The sequence below is a fragment of the Ipomoea nil genome, unplaced genomic scaffold (assembly GCF_001879475.1).
Source record: "Ipomoea nil cultivar Tokyo-kokei standard unplaced genomic scaffold, Asagao_1.1 scaffold0465, whole genome shotgun sequence".
NCBI classification, from domain to species: Eukaryota; Viridiplantae; Streptophyta; class Magnoliopsida; order Solanales; family Convolvulaceae; genus Ipomoea; species Ipomoea nil.
The window spans coordinates 1569485-1591827 of NW_017616893.1; the positions used below are offsets into that span (position 1 = coordinate 1569485).

A 22343-nucleotide genomic window follows, 5' to 3' on the forward strand; every position below is an offset into this window, starting at 1 on the left:
CACAAAACTCACACACTTTAAGCACAAAAACACACGCACCTTAAGTTTTAACAACAACTCAAATTAAGTACACACTCACGCACATTAAGTACAAAACTCACGCACCTTAAGCACAAGACTCACGCACCTTAAGCACAAAACTCACGCACATTAAGTACAAAATTCATGCACTTTAAAGTTTCAACAACAACTTACATTAATTAAGTACACAGTCAGGCACATTAAGCACACAATTCACGCACCTTAGGCACAAGACTCATGCACCTTAAGTACAAAACTCACGCACATTAAGCAAAAACCTCACACATCTTAAGCACAAGGCTCACGCACATTAATCACCTACACAACTGCACGGAAAGCATTCACCCGCACCTCACGCATCTTAAGCACAAGATTCACGCACATTAAGTACAAAACTCACGCACATTAGTCACCCGCACAACTGCACGGAAAGCATTCACCCGCACTGGAACTTAAACATATATATATATATATATATATATATATATATATATATATATTGATACTGCTAATTCTACGTAAGCAATAATTAAATAAACCCGAGACCAATTAAAGCAAGTAAATATCTTTATTGATCGCGGTAAAGGCCCTGAGTACAATCTACTTAGTTGCTCTGAGCGCCGACTGACTGCAGTCGGGATTCTCTAGTAACAACCTATCGATCGTCCAAAAAGTCCCCTACACTGTAGCTACTGTGGGTATTTATAGCCGCTGCGCCGAAGACACAAATCCGGTCGTTCGGCATGCTCTCCACGTAGCCACCACGTGTCATCCTCCCGGGTGCCCTATCTGTCGTCATAAAGAGCCGCCACGTGTCCTTTGTCAGCTCTCTCGCGAAAGGGCTACCGCTCGGTGGTCGACACTATCGCTCGGGCAACTCCCAGTCGGACCCCGACCGGGTTCTTCACATGAAGCCCGACCTGTTACCTGCAAAAACAAGAAGACAGAAACAAAGGCACACCACTCGGGGTAGAGCTATGTCGGTCGGGATATTCCCTACCAAAAGCCCCCCCAGCCCGGGCCTTTTTGGCCGTCCGGGAAAAAACGGGACGGGATAAAGAAGCCCAACCGTCGGCTACCTAACCGACCGGCCAGCTGTCATTCCTCTTCTTGCCACGTGTCGGCGACTGCCGGCATCTACGACTGCAACGGTTGCCTCGGAGTCAGTGCGGGTCACATCGCGCAAGTGGATTGGTTTCCTGCCCAAATGCTCTCCTATAAATAGGCCCTTGAGGCCTTCATTTGAACTTTCCTCAATCTTCTGATCCAATCGGCACCCTCAGAGAGTCCCGAGCGAGCTACTCAGCAGATCAATCGAGCAACTTACTCACAAACTTCAGCGAAGTTTCCTTGATTGGTAAGCTCTTTACTCTTTAGCTCTTGCTTTGTTTTTAGCTTTGCGTAGGAGTAGGGTAGAACTAACTCCGATCTATCTTCCCGAACCCTGTACTAACCCCCGACCGACCTTTAGGTAGAAAAACATGTCGGATTCGGATAGCCAGAACACTTCATTCGCAGACTACGACAACACGATCGAGCAGAGCAGCGAGGAGGTGGACATCATGTCTTACTCTCCAGAGGTCGAGCAACGACCACAGCACATACCCGACCGAGCCCCCGAGCCAGAAGGGTCATCGAGCTCGTCGGGGACATCGGGGTCGAGCTCCAGCGGGTCGGGGAGCGATGAGACGTCCACGAGCGGACGAAATTCCCCGGATGAAGGCATTAGGGAAACGCCTACGAGGGTAATAGGGGATTACCCTCAGGTTGAGCCCGAGGTGGGACACCGGGCAAATGAAGCGGAAGCGGTCGAGGAAGACCCGGCCGGGCCGGCGGCGCCAAGCGGGGACGGGTTTGAGTTCCTCAACAGCGAGAGCGTCGAAGGCCAGATGAGCTTGCTGACGAAAGGGGAAGCAAGCAGAATCGCGGCAACTCTCGCCGGTCGGGTCGAGTTCGACACCAGCAGGCAGCTCGGGAATATCATCGAGCGGCACCGGGAAAAGTGGCTCGGGATGCATTACGATTCGTTAATGTCCCCGATCACGTTCCCCTTCTCCAGCCTCCTCACCGCATTCCTGGGCTACTACAAGGTCGTACTCGGTCAGATCTGCCCGAACGCGCATCGGATGATTGCGTGCTTCCCCCAAATTTGTAATCGGCACAACTTAGCCTGCACCATGGAACTCTTCAACTTCGTCTACCAAGTGAAGGTGCTGGCAGCCGCATACGGGGGTGGATTCCTGATGACGCAGTCCCGAGCAGATAAGTGCTCGATTGAGGGGCTGCCCGGGAACAACCGGGGGTGGAAGAACCGGATCTTCTCGGTAAAGTACGATCCGTGGATCCTCCCGGTCGAAAGGGTCTGGAGCCAACATTTTCGAAGGCAAGTCATCCCAGTCGAGACCCAGGCCCTCATAGATGCTGTGACCAAGATCTCGAGCGAGATTTACGAGTATCGCATCTTCAAATCGCCCGAGTGCTACGAAGCGGCCCAGCTTCCCGACCCGGTTTACGACCTGGCCGAAAAATACAAACCCGAGCCGACGGGTGTAACAATTGCAAGGATGCCCGCTCGGGGCAAAAGGAAGGGTAAAGGTTCGAGGATAAGTACTTTCCCTAACCCTTAATATCCCGATTGCTCTTTATCTTCCCGACCTAACTGTTTATTTTTTATTTTGCAGAAATGGCCGAATTCAGAGATAACGACACTTCCCTTCCTCCACCCGCCAAGATTTCCCTTTGGCGGTAAGAAGAAACTGAAGGCGAAACCAACCGGGCAAAAGGAAGTTCCGATGGCCCGACCCATGGGGACCTCGACCATCACGACGGCCGAAGGCTTTGTGGTCGAGCCAAGCGACGTATTGATTACCCGGGTGGAAGTCGCCCGGGGCAAAGAAAAAGCGCCGGAGCGGGGCGTGACTGAGGTGGGCGGTATCAAACGCCGCCGAGAACAGCACAGCCCGAGCCCGTCGACCGGGCGAAACAAGGACGAGTCGTCCATACTGGCCCGTATCAGCAACGCCGGGCCAGTTAAAGAAGATCTGGGGAAGATGACCCCAACTCAAGTGGCTGAACGGATTGGCCACGACCTGGCCGAGGTAAGTGCTTCTGATCGAGCTGACTATAAACATTTTTTTCATTGCAGATCTCCCGAGCGGCTCAACTTCTACAAGGTCGGGCAATGCTAGCCGAGGAGGCCGACCGTCACAAGAAGATGGCTGTTCGACGTCTTCAGGAGGTTAAGGACATCCAAGCCGAGCTGGAGAAGGTCCCGAAGGCCTTGAAGAAGAGTGAGGAGGATCGGGTCCTGGCGGATAAGGTCGCCCAACGGGCGATCGGGGAAAACAAAGAATTAAAAACCCGACTGGAGAATCCGGACGAGCTGGCCCAGTCAGCTTTTAAGGATGACAAAATAGGCTCGGCCTTCCTCACAGCCGCTCGACGGACTAAGATCGGGGAGGATCTAATTTTATCCTTTGGTCGGTGGGCCTTCAAGGCCGGCCAAAGGAAGATGCTTGAGAAAGCTCAGAAGCGATTGGGGCAAGCTCTCGAAGGAGACGACCTCCAACTCGTACTGTCTGCACTCCCTCCCGATTTGGCTGATCCCGGTCCTTCCCCCTTTGCCTCAAAGGAGACTACGGCCAACCCGACTGCGTCAACGGGAACCACCCCGAGCGAGGCGGGTGCTTCTAAGAGGGATGAAGCGAAGGAGACGAAGAAGTAGTTATGGCTCCCTTATTTTGTAAATGATCTTAATCGGGAGCCCGGTCCCGAATTTGTACCGGGCATTTTTTTCAATTAATGAAACTCATCTTTTGTTTAACTTGTGCCATTCGTCTTTCTTTTCGCGTTTTGAACTTTTAGTCATACATGCGCCGACCCTAACTGCTCGACCTCATGGCCTTTTGGCCCGGTCATGCAGCAATCGAATTCGTTTGACACCCGACCTTGTGGGCTTAAGGCCCGGTCGTGCATATGAAATTTCAACATCATACTGGCCAACCCGATCAGGTTTACCCGATCTCCAGGCCTTGACGAAATTTTTGAAAATGGGTAAGCCCCCACGGTCGGGGTTTTCCCGAGCGACGGGCCTATAGATACTTCCTTGTCCCAGCCCCCACACTATTGTGCTCTCGAGGCACGAGTGAGTGCGATAGTGGAAAGAAGTTGAGTGGATCGGGGAATTATGCTGAGAGCTCCTGGCTTCCCCGATTAGTGGCGTGACCCGGATGTCCGCCGAAGAGGAGCGCATTTGACCGGTCGATAGGGTCGCTCGATCGATGTATCTTTACGATGAATTAAACTGCATGCAATGAAGGTAAAGAAAATAACCGACCGGGCCGCCGTATGCAAACGGTCGAGCAATCACCGATCGTATATACATTAAACCCTCCCGCACGCAGGCGGTTAAACAAATATTTACAACCATAAATTTAATTACAACCGACGACCGGGACTAACTCGCAGGTCGAGCCCCCATTTCGTCCAAAGATTACAAAAAATAGGCTAATGCCTAAACATAACGAGGTGCTCGGAATTCCAAGTCCCCTCGATTACTCGACCGGTCGTTGTCTCCAGTCGGTATGTACCTGGCCGTATAATAGCACTGATGATGTACGGCCCTTCCCAATTTTGAGCTAGCTTTCCGCCCTCCAAAGGTTGACTGGCCTCCCTTCGTCGTAAAACGTAATCTCCCACCTGAAAGTAACGAGGGTTGACCCGGACGTCCTTTGAACTCTTGACTCGCTTCTGATACTCGGCCATACGCCGAGCGGCTAACTCTCTCTTTTCCTCGATCCCATCGAGATCCACGACCATCGCATGTTCGTTCTCCTCCGCATTGTAGGTTCTTTCTCGATCGGTCGGGATCCATGCCTCGATCGGGAGTCGGGCTTCTGCTCCATAAACCAGGGCGAAAGGGGTCTCCAAAGTAGCTTCCCTCGGGGTCGTCCGATAAGTCCATAGTACATACGGTAACTCATCGGCCCAACTACGACCAGCCGAGTGTAACTTCTTTTTTAGACCTTCCAAAATCGTCCGGTTAGCGTTCTCCACTTGCCCATTTCCCTTCGGGTAAGCCACCGACGACCGGACGTGAGTCGTCCCGATCGTGGCCAAGAAGTTTTGGAAATACTGGCTTACGAATTGGCGACCGTTGTCGCTGATGAGATGCACGGGCACACCAAAGCGGGAAATCACATTGCGCCAAAGGAAGCGAGCACACTGCTGGGAAGTGATCATGGCTAAAGGCTCGGCTTCTATCCACTTAGAGAAGTAATCAATGGCGACAATCACGAACTTTCTCCGACCGGAGAGCTGAGGGAAGGGGCCCAAGATATCTACTCCCCACCTAGCAAAGGGAATTGCGGTCGTGACCGGCTGATAGAAGGTTGCCGGTCGTCCAGGCATCCGGGCAAACAGTTGGCACGTCTCACATTCCCGAGCTAACTTTTCACAGTCTAGCTGGAGGGACGGCCAATAGTACCCGATCAGCATGATACGACGGGCTAGTGATCGACCTCCTTGATGTGAAGAACATATGCCCGAATGCAATTCCTTCATGACCAGATCGGCCTCAAATGTGGTCAAGCAGCGCATAAGAGGGCCTCCATACGATCGCCTATAGAGACGACCGTCCAAGACTTGGAACCTCGGGGCTCTAAGCTTGGCCTTCCGAGCACGCTGAGGGTCGTCCGGAAGTCGACCGTGCTCGAGGAACTCCTTCAAATCGGTGATCCAATTGTCTTCTACCGGCTGGATTGGGTTGACCGGTAGGCGATGGATGCTATGTCTCGGGATCACCAAAATCTGAGCTATCTTTGACATATGTTCCGGGGCGTCTTGAGCCAACTTAGACAAGATATCCGCGTCGACATTATCCAGTCGGGGTATATGTCGGACGGTATACCCCCGGAACTGAGCAAGCTTCTCCATGGCTAGGTCTCGGTATAATTGCAAACGCTCTCCATTGACTTCATAATCTCCGAGAACCTACCCGACCATGAGCGCAGAATCTGTTTGAGCTCGAATGTATTCAACCCCCAAGTCCCGAGCACACTGTAAGCCATTAACAAAGGCCTCGTACTCGGCTTCATTATTGGTCGGATGGAACTGATACATGAGAGCAAAATAGACTTTGAATCCCTCTGGGCTCGTAACCACCACTCCTCCTCCTGCCCCTTTCTTGCTACTCGACCCGTCAGTAGCCAACAACCACCACTCAGCCTCGGGATCCGCAACCTCGGGGGGTCGGGTATCCCGGGCGGTGCACTCGACCAAGAAATCAGCCAAAGCTTGACCTTTGATAGCTGGTCTCAGTCGGTATTCGATCGCATACTGGGTCAGCATCAAAGCCTACTTGACTAGGCGACCGGATGATGAAGCAGTTCGGAGGATTGGCCCGATCGGCTGATCGGTCAACACGCGAATTGCTCGACCCTGAAAATAGGGAGCCAACTTCTTCGCGGCAATGTATAAGGCATAGACGACCTTCTCTAACCGGGAGTACCGGAGCTCGGGACCATGTAGCGCGTGGCTTACATAGTACACCGGTCGCTGGACCCCTTCTGGATCGGTTCGGCACAATACTGCGCTTACCGCACGATCGGAGATGGCGAGGTACACGTCTAGCTCTTCTCCGAGCTCGGGCTTTGAGAGCACGATTGGTGACATGAGATACTCCTTCAGCTCATCAAAAGCCACTCGGCATTCTTCGTCCCAGACGAATCCATTAACTTTCCGCAATACCTTGAAGAAAGGTAAAGCGCGTTCGGCTAGCTTGGAGAGGAATCGGCTGAGGGCTGCCAACCGACCGGTCAATTGCTGGACTTCCCGAACGGTAGAAGGTGGTTGCATGTCCAGAATCGCTTTTACTTTGGCCGGGTTGGGCTCAATTCCTCTCTTGGTCATCATGTAGCCGAGGAACTTGCCAGTCTGAACCGCAAATGTGCACTTGGTTGGGTTCAGCCGCAACTGGTACTTCCTCATGATCTGGAAGCACTCCCGAAGGTCCCGAGTGTGGTCGGATCGGTCCCGACTCTTGACCAGCATATCATCAATGTAAGCTTCCATCGTTCGGCCCAACAGATCGGCGAAGAGCATATTGACCATTCTCTGGTAGATCGCTCCCGCGTTTCGGAGACCGAACGGCATCACTCGGTAGCAATACAGCCCGTCCGGGGTCACGAAGGCTGTCTTGCTCTCATCTTCATGGTGCATCATGATTTGATGATAACCCTTGAATGCATCCATGAAACTCATCAACTCGGCCCCGGCCGTCTCGTCGACCATCTGGTGGATACTCGGTAGAGGATACGGGTCGAGCGGACAGGCCTTATTGAGGTCGGTAAAGTCAATGCACATCCTCCAAGCTGGGGGCTTAGGAACAAGGACAATGTTGGCCACCCACTCGGGATAGATCACCGGTCGGATGTGCTCGATCGCCGCCATCTTCTTAACTTCTTCTCTAACAAACTCACGGCGATCGGAAGAAAGGTGCCGGGTTTTTTGCACGACCGGCTTTGCTGCGGGATCGACGGCTAGCTTGTGACAAATTACCGATCGATCGATCCCGGGCATGTCTTCAGGCCCCCATGCAAAGATGTCAGCGTACTCCCGGAGTATGGCTAAGATCTCCGCTCGGAGCTCGGGGGTGAGGGCCCGGCCAATTTTAATCTTCCTGTCCGGTCGGTCCTCGGACAGGGGAACTTCTTCGATCTCTTCGGAAGGCTCAGGCTGCTCCTTCCGATCCTTAGCCTCCTCTTTGGCTATGGTATTCACCCGGGAAGACTGACCGGAGTCACGTCTATTGACCGCTCGGGTGTAACACTTCCAGGCGGATTGAACGTCGCCACGGACTACGCCGACCCCGTTGGGGGTGGGGAATTTCATGCACAAGTGGGGCATAGAAATTATCCCACCGATCTTCATAATGGCGGGTCGGCCCAAGATAATGTTGTGGACGCAATGGAGGTTGACCACAACAAACTCTAGCTCCGTCTTGATCGACTTCGGGGATGTGCCGATCTCAACCGGGAGCGTTATTTTTCCCTCGGGGTACACAAGAGCCCCGGTAAAACCCGACAGTGGTACACCGACCGGAGTCAGCTCCATCCTGTCAAGTCCAAGTTTCTCGAATACGTCCAAGTAAAGGACGTTTACACTGTTGCCAGTGTCCACCATAACCCTCTAGACATCCGTCCCTTTCACATCAATCGTGACCACGAGCGCCTCCATGCCATGGTCACCGCTGCTAGGTTGATCTTCAAGGGTAAAGGTTATGGGCTCCATCTTTTGCCTCTTCCCGGTCTCCCGGGAATCCACTATGGCGACCGGGCAATTACTCCGCGGTCGGGAAGCGTCTTCCAATCCACCGAAAATGACGTGGATGGTCGGCTTTCCTGCTGGTCGGCTGCTAGACGGAGGGTCAGGGTCCCGTCGGCCATCACGACGATTGTCTCTTCGGTCCTGACCTGACCGATCGGAGCGTCCCTCACGATCAGAACGATCGGAACGGTGATGGGAACGCCGGTGATCTCTCCGATCGGTGTTCCTCTTGGGATCTTCCCTCCTCCCCACACACTTGTCCAACTTCCCAAGATTGAGAAAATCCTCCAACAGTTGGCGCAAGTGAGTACACTCTTCAGTATCATGCCCGGCACATCGGTGGTAAGCGCAATGCTTACTCTTGTCGGGGCCGTCTCGATCGGGGTGGGGGAGTTTGATGAGATTGCAGGACTGAGCGTACTGCATGGCCTCCGCTGCGGATCGGTTCAAGGTCGTAAACTCACCAGGCCTGGTGCGGGATCGGGGATGGTCATCGCCCGATCGGTGTTCCGCCCAGCCGGCCGGTTTACGGGACGAAGACCCGACCTCCTGCGAGCGCTTTACGGCATTCGCTTCACCGGCGTTGGCATAATCTGTGACCCTTCGAAGGGCCTCCTCATACGTGGCCGGGGGGTGTAGAATTAAGTCCTGGTACAGATAACCCGCCCGGAGAGAGATGTGAAGCATATGGGTGGCGGTCGCATCATCCATGGGCTCGACCTCCCCGACCGCCGCCTTCCATTTGACGAAGAAGTCGGTCAAGCTCTCCCCTTCAAGCTGCTTGGCCTTCTCTAGATACATATAGGGCTTCCTCACCACCTTGGAAGTGACGAACTTCCTCACAAACTTGATCGCCAAGGTGTCAAACTTGTCGATCGAGCCCGGCTGCAAGGTTCGGAACCATTCCGCCGCTCGACCGGTAAGCGTGGAATAAAAAGCCCTACACATTACGGCGTCTGATACGCCCTTCAGCATCATACTGCTGTAAAAGTCATTAACATGGACCTCGGGGTCCGTCCGACCATCATAACTTTTCTCTCCAGAGACCTTTAAATCAAGCGGGTAGGGCTGAGCCATCACCGCCGCCGTAAAAGGCGTCTGGTGCAAGGTCGATTGGTCGACCGGAGGTGTTGCAGGGTGCGCGTTTCTGAACTGCGCAAACTCCGCCTGGAGGTTGTAGAGCAATCCTCGGGTCTCGTTGAGCTCGGCGGCTTGGGCAGCTTGAGCTGCATCCCGAGCGCGTCGTCGTCGGTGAGATCTCGACCCGCTATACCCGGATGAAGCCTCCTGGCTGGCCTCCTGCATCTGTACGTCTTCTTGCTGGCGGTTCGGGTCTTGGGGTCCCAAACGCTGACGCATCTCCGATCGAAGACGATTGAAAGCTGTCGCTCGGGCAACTTCTTCGGGATCCTCCGCTTGGGCGGGAACCTCGGCCGCTTGCTGGGCCTGCCATGGTGCCTCCATCGAATCAGCACCCCCCGACCCCAACCGCGAACGAGCCGAGCGTCGAGCCCGGGAAGCGGACTGATGCTGCGGCTCTACCTGTGCGGTCGGGTGAACTGGAGGGGCGGCGGCTGGAGCCGTGTATGCAGGCGTATATGGTGGATATCCAACCGGGGGAGTGTAGTACATCGGTTGGCCAGGCCAGTACCCGTACGGCGGAGGTGGGACCGGGTACGGATATTGGCCGGGATACATCGCCGGCTGCTGCGGGTACGACTGACCGGGTGTCGGGTATCCCGGTTGAATGTAGTTCACCGGCTGTTGGGCAGCCGGGTATGTGTTGGATGGATGTGGTGGTGAGAGATTAAGATTCAAATCCACCGTTTGACCTTGCTGTTGGGTAGCGTGGTGATCGGATGAACTCGCTGCATCCACCTGGTCGTCAGCGAAATTGTTGTATGCCCACGGATACATCGTTGGAAAGGAACCGAGTGCTCGTCAAGACGTTGCTTTTTCGCACGGTTCCCCACGGACGGCGCCAAAATGATACTGCTAATTCTACGTAAGCAATAATTAAATAAACCCGAGACCAATTAAAGCAAGTAAATATCTTTATTGATCGCGGTAAAGACCCTAAGTACAATCTACTTGGTTGCTCTGAGTGCCGACTGACTGCGGTCGGGATTCTCTAGTAACAACCTATCGATCGTCCAAAAAGTCCCCTACACTGTAGCTACTGTGGGTATTTATAGCCGCTGCGCCGGAGACACAAATCCGGTCGTTCGGCATGCTCTCCACGTAGCCACCACGTGTCATCCTCCCGGGTGCCCTATCTGTCGTCGTAAAGAGCCGCCACGTGTCATTTGTCAGCTCTCTCGCGAAAGGGCTACCGCTCGGTGGTCGACACTATCGCTCGGGCAACTCCCGGTCGGACCCCGACCGAGTTCTTCACATGAAGCCCGACCTGTTACCTGCAAAAACAAGAAGACAGAAACAAAGACACACCACTCGGGGTAGAGCTATGTCGGTCGGGATATTCCCTACCATATATATATATATATATATATATATATATACACACACACACACATAAATTCCTACTTTTTGAAACAATATAAATCCCTACTTATTCGCAAAAGTATCACTGTCTTCTTTTTTTTTCGAAGCCTAATCTCTATCCATTCATTTTTTTAGATAGATATCTAAGATTTATCAGCTAAAACATTTGCAACCTAGGTAATAAAATGAGTTAATGCAATATGGGTCCCCCGAGTATACTATAGTAATTTTGTCATATTTAGTTCTGAACTTTCAAGTTAATCTCGTTGTCTTTCAATTTTACAAGTTAACTATCTGTGGTCTTTCAATTTTAAAATTTTAACTAGTCGTGATCTTTCAATTTTTAAATTTTAATCAGTCGTAGTCCTTCTAAAACGAAGATTTTGCCCTTACTTTACACTGTCCAAAGAACTAAGCGACTAAAAGTAACGGAAGGACCATGGGTGGTTAAAATTTGAAAATAGAAGGACCACGCGTAATTAACTTGAAAGTTTAGGACTAAATTAAACGTGACAAAATCATTATACTTGGAGGACTCCAAATGACATTAGCTCTAATAAAGATTATGCATCCTAATCGAAATATATTGATTTTATGAGATTTTTTTTTTTGAAATATTAATGATTCTTTATAAGATAGTATGTGTTCACAAATATTTTTAGCCTAAATTAAAGAATTTAAACTCCTACCATCGGGGTTTAAATATATGATTATCTATTTAAAATGATAATTGGGGTGTGATTGATGTCATCACGTTACATGATAGTTGTCGATTTTATAAGAGAAGTTAGTTTATAAAGGATCTCTATTATCCTTATGGTATGCTAATCGAAATCGCTCATTATATCCAACCGACATTGTTCTAATAATATAGTAATGATTGTCGTAAAAGATTATGGCCCTGTTTGGTAAAATGGCTGTTAGCTGATAGCTGTTAGTTGTTAGCTGATTGTGTTAATTAGAGGGTATAAATAGTTGATAACATTAGCTGATTGTAGAAAAGTGTTTGGTAAATTAGATGTTAGCTGTTTGGTATAATTTCTTTTCTCAAAAAGCTAATTGAAAAAGTTACTTGGAGTAGCTTTTTGAATTTTAGCCTTTTGGAGTTGCAAAAAACTAATTAACCAAACATTTATATTGATATTTTAACTAACTCAAACAATTAATAGTGGTCAAATAAGCCAAAATTGGCCTATAGGCCAATTTTTTACCAAACAGGGCCTATGTGGAATGACGTATTATACTGACTAAAGGTATTGGGGGTAATTGGTAAATAGCTGATTGTTGGTATTGGGGTAATTGGTAAATAGCTGACTGTTGGTATTGGGGTAATTGGTAAATAGTTGTTAGCTGATTGAGTTAGTGGGTTTAACTAGTTGATAACATTAGTTGATTGTGGAAAAATGTTTGGTAGACTAACTGTTAGTTGATAGCTGATTACATGCAAAATAATTTTCTCAAAAAGCTTATCGAAAAAATTACTTTGAACAATTTTTTGAATTTTAGCATTTTGAAGCAATAAGTTATTACAAAAGTTTTTTTGAATGCTACTAGCTCTATTACATTGTAGTATCTGTTCGTATACTTTATAAACCTACTGAAACACAAAGAGCTAATAACGCCTCCACTGAGGCTTAAACTCACAACCTTCTAAATAGAAGTCTAACCCGGGTACCATTGGACCACATAGTCCTAGTAGTTATTATAAAAGTTAATTAATCAAACATTCATATTAACTGTTTAATCAAGTCAAACAACTAATAGTAGTCAAATAAATTAAAATTGACTGATAAATTAACTATGTTACCAAACATGAACATTATATTATATTACATCGGAAAACTAATTCTCTTATGTGATCCAAAAAAGAGTTAAATCCATTTTTGGTCCTACATTTATTACGCGTTGGACACATTTAGTCCGCATTTATTTATTTTGTCATATTTAATCCAGACTTAATAAAAATTGGACAATTTTAATCCACAATCACAATTGACGTTAAGGGTCCGTGAAATAGAAGGACATTTTTGTCCTTTCAAGCCACCACTCATCACTGTTCATTCCCCTTCTCAAATTCTCACGCACAACTGCCGCTACTCTCTCTTATCTCTCAACTTTGAATGGCTACTCGGGCTCACTGAGAACCAAAAATCCGAACCCGAAGACCTCCCAAAGTCGTCGTCTTCATTTTTTTTTCTCGGATCGCCGGAGTTTTCCCGTACGGAATTGCAGAGAAGTTTGGAGTTTTGAAAGTTGCGGAGGAAAATATGGAATGGCCTACTATTTATCCGTCCCCGCTGAGCCCACCAAGTGATCCCCCACCACTCCTCCCAGCAACATGCGCTTTTTTCGGCCTCAAATCAGGCGACCTCAAGAATGGTTGGTTGGATCGGCGACGGCGGTAATGGAGGAGAGAGTAGAGATGAGTTCTTCTTGAACCACCCACACCAGTCAATCCCGGCAGCGGCGGCGCTGTTCTCGCAAGGCGGAGCATTTTCTCAGAGGGAACCCCTTCAGTCCAACTACTCGCACCTAATCCCTGCTTGGGAGGAGAGGGCAGCATTACCCTCTGCCATTTCCAATACCCATTTCGCCCTAGAATCCACGGCGAAGATTGAAGAGCCTTCTGATCAAGGCGCCATCGTCCTAAGACAGGTCTGCATTATCATGACTTCCCTCATTACAGATTTACAGTTCTATGCTTATTTTCTTGATTATGACTCATCCAATGATCCATTTGGTTATTTTTGTACACGAATCTGATTCATAAAGTTCTTAAATTTTCATTTTTTTTTAATAGATGAATAATTTTTGCTTTCAGTTTAGTGTAATTCTGCTAGTGTGTACTATAATGATACTTGAACTTGTCATTGAAAAAGATGTGATTTTCGTACTATAATGTTGGTCTGATTGGAGATTGAATTTAGGATTTTTTTTTGCCTAGTAATAGTTGTGCAGTCTTGGACAATCTAGGTGAACAATGTTAGATGAATGTTTTGTCTTTTGTGAATATGGTGATAGACATTTGGGTGGAGAGCGGAGAAGAACAAGGGGAATAGAAAGGAGTTGTCACTGCAAGATGCAGCCTTGGTAATACAAATGGGCTTTAGGGCTTATCTTATAAGGAGATCTCAGGTTTTGCGGGCTCTTCGTGAGCCGACCATTGCAAAAACCAAGTTGCGGGTGGCTCGTGAGTCGTGATGCTGAGGAGATACAGAGGTTCCCTGAGAAGATCATTGCACTGTTGATGCCATTGATGGTGTTGTTTACACTTTGAACTCAATAGTTTAGAAGAAATATAAAATATTATATTTTGCTTGGGTCTGTGGTGAAGAACATCACTGGTGAATTTTAAAATTGGAGGCTGATGAAGAATTACATATGAAAGGACAAAATTGCCCATCTATTTCACGGAGCCTTAACGTTAATTGTAACGGTGGACTAAAATTGTTCAACTTTTATTATGTCTGAACTAAATGTGGCAAAATTAATAAATATGGATTAAATGTGTCCAATGCTCAGGACCAAAAATGGATTTAACTCTCCAAAAAATTAGGACCTATTCTCTTCAAGTGGTGATTCTCCGCATTGGTTGCTTGCAAAGGAACAACACAAGCTACATCTATAAATAGTGCTTCAACCACTAAGGAAAACATAATATAAGAATCCTACAAACACAATCAAACCTTGCAATCAAAGATATTTTTCAAGTTATTGAGTATATCCTTCTCATTCTTGTTGCATAAAAAATATAATCACGCAACCAAGTTGAAAACTTGGTAATTCGGAAGCAGGGTGGAGCTAGAAAAATTAAAATGGGACCGAAGTTGTAGAGAAAATTTACAATGTTAGTCGCACATTGTTATCAAAATAATCTTACGAAAAAGAATTATTTCTAAAAAAAAATTAACAAGCACAAGCAGAAAAAGAATTATTTCTATAAAAAAAATTAACAAGCACAAGCAAGGTAAAATGGTAGGTTGTTATTAGTACGAGTCGAACAAAACAGTTTCTCCTTAAAATCTTACTTGCTACCTCCCAAAGATGCTAAGAACATTGTAGCCTAGATAACTTTTCTATGCTATACACTTCAATATGCCTTAAAAAGGTTCTTGTATATATAGTGGTGCAAACCCACTTCCCAAACTAATGTGGGACAAAGACTACTTAAAAGTTTTTCCACCTTCATTTTCCAACTCAAATGGTTGTACGTTGAGAATTAATTTCTCATTCACCCATTATCAGTTTCGAACGTACAATATATCAATTTCTTCATCTTACTATGAAGAACCAGAAGCCACTTTGACCTGCCCCAAATTAAAAGTGGACCCTACATATATTTGTACCACAAAATAGCCACTTTCCATGCCATTTTATGATATTTTTCCAACAGGCATTAGTATCAACCATACCATATCATTATATATACCATACATTATTGTACGTGATTATTATTAATAATGATTTCTAATTATATTATGTGCAATAATGTATGAAATTCATAATTATATGAGTACGATCGGCAGGGGTTTCAATCATTACTTTAGAATTTTTTTCACACAACATAAAATATAATAATAATAATAATAATAATAATAATAATACATATTTGTATTTATTTAAATATATATTATCACTTGCCAACTATCATGTAGTGTGATGATATCCCGGTTATCCATCCAAATGGATGGTCATAGGTTTGAACCCCGGTGGCCGGGGGGCCGTGGGACTTAGATTTTTTAAACTGAAAATGTTTGAGAAAATATAGAACAGATACTACATTGTAAAGGATTATGAGTATTTCAAAAAAAAAAAACCAAAATTTTTCATATTTAACTGATATTTATTTTACTAGTTAACTTAATATTTTAAAATTTGAGGGATGAAGACTAAAATCAAAATCACGAATTAAAGAATCAATATTAATTTTTTCCAATTTCAAAGCTAATCATTTAAACTAGCAAATGTACATTTTAAAATTGTAAATAAATAATAAAAACTTACAATAAATCACTAATTAACTAATCAGCGTAACTAATAAAAATAAAACATATATCTCTAATTTAGAATTTTTTAAATTAAATTGGATACTTAATACCCTCTATTATTAAAATTTTGATAAAAGAAATAAGCAAATAAAAAATGGTGAATTTAATTATTATTATTATTATTATTTTTGAAAACTTTGATTTATTTATTTTTATTTAAAGATTTGAACCTTAATATATATTTTAAGTTTCTAAATAAACATAATAATTTTTTTTTTAAAAGGAGGGTGACAAAAAGTGTATTTTATCCCTATTATATTAATATATACATATACATATACAAATATATATATATATATATATATATATATATATATATATATGTGTGTGTGTGTGTGTGTGTGTGTGTGTGTGTGTGTTTAGGATCAGGTGCGCACAACACTTCCAATGCGAAAATGCGGTGAACTATGATTTGCACTATGATTAATGATTTTCTTAAAATCAATTGTATGCGAAATGTGCAGTTGAAAGTTCAAAACCATGCACTTGAATGTATAAAAATGTGCACTTAAAGGCAAAAAATTTGCATTCGAAGGCAAATAGATGTGCTATGATGCAATTTATGGTACCAAAAATGGAGGTTATGCAACTTAAGTGTTATTAAGCCAATTATCCATACAAATCGTTTGTAAATCTCACAAATTTCATTAGAAATTTAGTTATATGTTGTTAAAAAGAATGCACAAGATATAACAAATATTGCCCAGAATTGTGTACTTGAAGGCAAAGAAACATGCACTTCAAGGCATAAAAATGTGCACTTGAAGGCAAAAAATCTGCACTGAAGAAAAAAAATAGTTCACTTGAATGCTAAGTATTTTTTTTTTAAAAAAATTTTACACAATAGTAAAACACATATACAGTTGTAGGCATTAAATTGAGCACTTGAAGACATAAAGAGGATCACTAGAAAGCAAGGGAGAAAAAAAAAGGACACTAAAAGGAAAAATTCGAAGATATTAATTATGCACTCTTAGAAATGAAAGCATGCACATGAAGGCTACAAAACGTGCACTTGAAAGTAAAAAATTTGCACTCAAAGGCACAAAGATGTGCACTCAAAGGAGAACCTAAGTATTGAAACAAAACAGATGCACTCGAAGAAGAAAAATATGCACTTGAAAAAAAGAAAAATGTACACTCGAATACAAATCTAACCAACTTACTCAAAATTACTAATATGTCACCGCGCGTTTTTTAATTAGTATTCAATCTGAGCTGTTGAATTGGACTGCATCTACAATCAAGATTTGTGCACATTTTGTACCTGTAGAAGCTTTTTCATTTGATCATACATATATATATATATATATATATATATATATATATATATATATATTTATTTATTTATTTATTTATTTATTAAAAAAAAAAATTGGTGGGGGACCGGGGCTCCCTACCCCCAAATTAACGTAGCTCTGCCCCTGTTTGGAAGTTTACTTTCATTAATCATGCTAGAAGTTGAAGAGTTCTTAATGTAGAAATTTACTTTTATTCTCTCACATTGTTATTTAAGGGTGAAAAGAAAAGTGTTTAATTAAACCCCATTTTACACAACTAATTAACAAACCTTACTCCGGGGTGTGAGGGGCCCTTAGGGTTGGGGTTCAGCCTTTAGGAAGAATTAACAAACTTTACTGAGAGAGAAACACGTTCAACTTTATTTTCCACCCTTCTTTAAGCATTTAATCTTAAACATATATATCCCAATACAATCAACAAAAATTTAAATTTTATTTACTAATAAACCTTTAATCATAATAGTATTAGGTTAATATTCTTCCAATTTTATTTTTTATTGCTTAGCTCTTAGGGCATATATATCAAACAATCTTTCGCTTGCACAAGAATATACTCATCTTGTTAGGTCAGAGTGTGAAAGCCTTTGAGAATGAAAAAATATTTTATCTTTTGTAGACAAGAATATACTCATCTTATAAAGATCATACATAATTTTAACTTTTTTTTAATACAACTCTTGAAATTTCATCTTCGGTTTGGGCTGTTCTACTGGACAGTGGGCTGCATGTCTTATAAATTTCTGGAGCCTTGCAATATCTAACTTTAATTCTATTCTCAGTAGGGCTACGTTGATTATTGAGTAAATACCCAAAATGATCCCTCAATTATAGCTAAATTCACAAATTGGTCATCGACTTTCAATTTTAATCAATTAAGTCTTTAACTTTGCAATTTTAACACGATTTGGTCCTTCGAACACTTCTGCATTAACGCCCGCGCCCGCGCCGTCATCGACGATCTCCAGAAGAACCTACAGCTCTCATCGGAGCACATGGAGGTCTCCAGGATGACGCTGCACCGGTTCAGAAACACGTTGTCTTCTTCACTCTGGTACGAACTCAACTACATTGAATCCAAAGGGAGGACGAAGAAAGGCGACAGGATTTGGCAATCTGCTTTCGGCGGTGGATTCAAATGTAACAGTGCGTTCTGAAAATGCAACCGGAACCTTAAAAAATCGACGATGGACCATGAAATTACATATATATCCTCAAAAATCACAGTCAACAAACGGTCAAATAGACGGAGGACCAAATTGTGTTAAAATTGCAAAGTTAAGGACTTAATTGGTTAAAATTGAAAGTCAAGGACTAATTTGTGAATTTAGGTATAGTCGAGGGACCATTTTGGGTATTTACTCTTGATTATTAGGCCTGGTATGTATCCAATTATTATGCCATGGACCGGGTCCACCTTGCAAGTTAGACCCAATTTTAAAACGCGCGTTTAGAATAATGGTGCCCGTTTTCTCAGTCAATGATTTTTTTATTTTATTTTTGTGAATATAGTGTTCAAAAATTGTGAATATAGATTCAAAATTTGTGTTATATTGTTGATATAATTGTGAATATAGAGTTCAAAAATTGTGAATATAGAGTTCTACAATTGTGTGTTAGTGAGTGTTATTATTCTTTATATTATATGGTTCTTTTATGTGGTTTAGATTTAGTTGACTTGAGCTTCTCTATTAGATAGGAGAGTCTCTCGTCACTTATCTTTAATAATCTGTAATCTCCGTTGGTTGTAACTGATTGATGAAATTCAAACTCTAATCTGGTATCAGATAGGTTACGATCACTTTTTCTCTCTCCACCTTACCCACCCAATCCCAACCGGAAACCCATCAACGATATGTCGCAATCTTCTGAGCGCACAGTCTCAGCGACGGCTCTCCCTCACCGGCAATCGCCAACCCTCTTGCCGGCGCGCATCACCATGTTTCAATGAAACTAAACAGCCGCAACTTCCTCTTTTGGAGGACTCAGCTAATCCCGTTTCTGAGAGGACAGGATCTGCTGGGGTACGTGAACGGCTCCACGCCGTGTCCACCGACAACGATTGCAGCTGCTACGACCGGAGACTCCGGCTCCGGTGCGACGCCAGCGACCGGCATGACTCCCAACCCAGCGCACAAGGCCTGGGTGCTCCAAGACCAGTCGATCTTGTCGATGATGATCTCCTCCATGTCCGACGAGGTGCTTCATCTAGCCGTCGGCCGGGAGACTGCAGCGGAGGTGTGGACGTCGATCACCACGGCGCTCGGCTCCTCTACGCAAGCGCGGTGCCTCAGCCTTCTTGGCCAATTCCAGTCGCTGAGGCAAAGGAATCTATCCACCGCTGAGTACTTGGGGCGTGCAGAGGTGCTCGTGGAGGCATTACCACAAGCCGGTCGACCGCTCTCCTCCTCCGAGCAGATTCTGTATGTGCTGCGAGGTTTGCGGCAGGATCTTCGTGTCATGGCGGCATCACTGACCGCTACCAACAACACTGTCTCGCTACCTCAACTGGCGGATTTCCTTCAAGCCCAGGAGTTCATCATCTCCGATGAGTACTCCTCAGTTGGCGATAGCAGCGGTCATCATACGGCCATGTATGTGGGCCGAGGCCGAGGTTCGAACGGCGATGGCGGTCGACATTCCGGCAATGGACAGCAATGGCGCGGTGGCCGTGGCGGTAATGGGCGCAATGGCCGTGGCAGAGGAGGCCGGAGCGGACGTGGCGCTCCAAGATGTCAGATTTGCCGTGCTCAGGGACACACGGCGGTCTATTGTTTTAAACGTTACACTACGCAGCCGCCTGCCGAAGCCCACGTTGCTACTGCCGGCGATCTACCTGCTACGCCGTCGGCAGCTTCGTCGGACAGGTGGTATCCCGATACTGGTGCCACCGCCCATGCCACGCCGGACGCAAGCATGATGTCGCGCTCAGATGAATACACCGACCCCGATGTCCTACGAGTCGGGAACGGCGCAGGTTTTACTATCTCACGTATCGGTCATGCATCGATCTCGTCCGTGTCAAAGTCTCTAAGTTTGTCTAATGTGTTACATGTCCCGAGTTTGTCCGTCCCGTTACTTTCTGTTAATAAATTCACTAAAGAAAACATCGTTTATTTTGAATTTCATAACGACTGTTTTATTGTGAAGGATTCCAAAACCAGGGCAACTCTGCTTAAAGGGCCAACCTCTGGGGGATTGTACAAGCTTCCGCTTTCTCACACTCAATTTGCGTTTGTCAGTTCCCGGGCCACTTCAGATATTTGGCATCGCAGGCTAGGTCACCCGCACGGTGTCATTCAGAACCGTATTCTCAAGAACTGTCCAGTTTCACCAAATAAACAAAAGTCTTTGGAGTCTTGCACGGCTTGTCACCTCGGCAAGTCGTCACGTTTTAAATTAGATAGAGTTCATAATTCCAGTACAAATGTGTTAGATTTAATCTTTACCGATGTATGGGGCCCGACTCCGGTAGTTTCTAGTACTGGTTTTCACTATTTTCTATTGTTTGTAGACGACTATTCTCGATTCTGCTGGTTTTATCCGTTACGGGTAAAATCAGACGTTTATAAAAGTTTTGAGTTGTTCCAGGTGTTGGTAGAGCGACAATTTTCGCGCTCTATCAAAAGTATACAATCTGATCTAGGGGGTGAGTACCAAAAATTACACACTATGTTCCAAACACTGGGTATTAATCACCGACAGTCATGTGCCTACACACATGAACAAAATGGACGAGTTGAGCGCCGTAACAGACACATTGTCGAAACGGGTCTTGCTTTACTCGCCGAAGGGTCGGTAGCAATGGAATATTGGGATTTTGCCTTCGAAACCGCTACATGTCTAATAAATTACTTACCAACTCCAGTGTTGAACTTTGACAGTCCTTACTCACGTCTATAAAAAGTGTCTCCTCCATACACGTTTCTTCGAATTTTTGGGTGCCGGTGTTATCCCTATCTAAGGCCTTACAATCGCCATAAGATAGAATACCGCTTGGCACCCTGTGTCTTCTTAGGTTACCCCCCGTCCTTTAGGGGATATAGATGCATGGATCGTGTAATTGGGAAAGTTTATATCTGTCGTCATGTCCGGTTTGACGAGACGGTGTTCCCGTTTGCCATGGAGACACCCGTCCCGTCTACACCTCCAGATTCAACACCGTGGGCGTCTGGGCCCATAGTCCCACGACTTGCCCCGATGGTCCCACGGCCTAGCAGCACCCCGGTGTCCTCGAAATCTGAACCTATGCCGTTAGCGCGTGAACCTGCTCCCTTAGCCATTACCAGACCACCTCGTGTCAGGGCTAAGCGACGGCGTACCGAGCCTTAGGACCGAGGACATGTTATGCGCCTTCGTCATCAGACTAGGGGCACGGAAGAGCAGTTTCATGCTCTGAATATAACTACTGATCCGACTTGTTATTCCCAGGCTGTAGGGCATCCACAGTGGCGTGAAGTCATGGATCAGGAGTTTAATGCGCTCCTTCACAACAACATTTGGCGTCTGGTTGCACCAGAACCACACATAAACATCATTGGCTGCAAGTGGGTGTTTCGCACCAAGCGCACAACTGATGGCTCAATCGAGCGCTATAAAGCTTGCCTAGTTGCCAAAGGGTTCAACCAGGTTGCAGGCGAAGATTTTTTTGATACTTATAGTCCGGTGGTTAAACCGACCACCGTTCGACTGTTGTTCTCTCTTGCTATCTCTTCTAACTGGACGATGCGCCAGTTAGATGTCCATAATGCTTTATTGAATGGACACTTAGCCGAGACTGTTTACATGAAGCAACCGCCAGGTTATGAAGATCCAACACATCCGGATCACGTCTGCCACCTGTAGCGCTCTCTTTATGGGTTAAAGCAGGCATGATTTAAGAGGCTTCACAACTTATTAATTCTTGCAGGGTTTGAATCATCCAAGACTGATGTATCCCTGTTTCACTACACATCGGGTACATCACGAGTGTTTCTACTTGTTTATGTAGATGACATCATCATGATGGGAAATGATGCTGCGTTGATATACCTTGCTTCAACGGCTTGCCACCACCTTCAAGATTCGTGATCTTGGAAAGCTGGGATTCTTTTTGGGGATTGAAACCATGTAAGTAGATGGTGGCTTAATTCTGTCTCAGAGGCGGTAC

At 45.5% G+C, this 22343-nt stretch overlaps 1 protein-coding gene across 1 annotated transcript; it reads left to right on the top strand.

Moving 5' to 3' along the window:
- Nucleotides 1-13209: 13209 nt before the first annotated feature.
- Nucleotides 13210-14064, top strand: LOC109173098 (BAG family molecular chaperone regulator 7-like). Its single transcript, XM_019322356.1, has 2 exons — nt 13210-13503; nt 13870-14064. The coding sequence occupies exons 1-2, from the start codon at nt 13225-13227 to the stop codon at nt 14047-14049; spliced, it is 459 nt and encodes a 152-aa protein (XP_019177901.1). The 5' UTR covers nt 13210-13224; the 3' UTR covers nt 14050-14064.
- The last annotated feature ends 8279 nt before the right edge of the window (nt 14065-22343 follow it).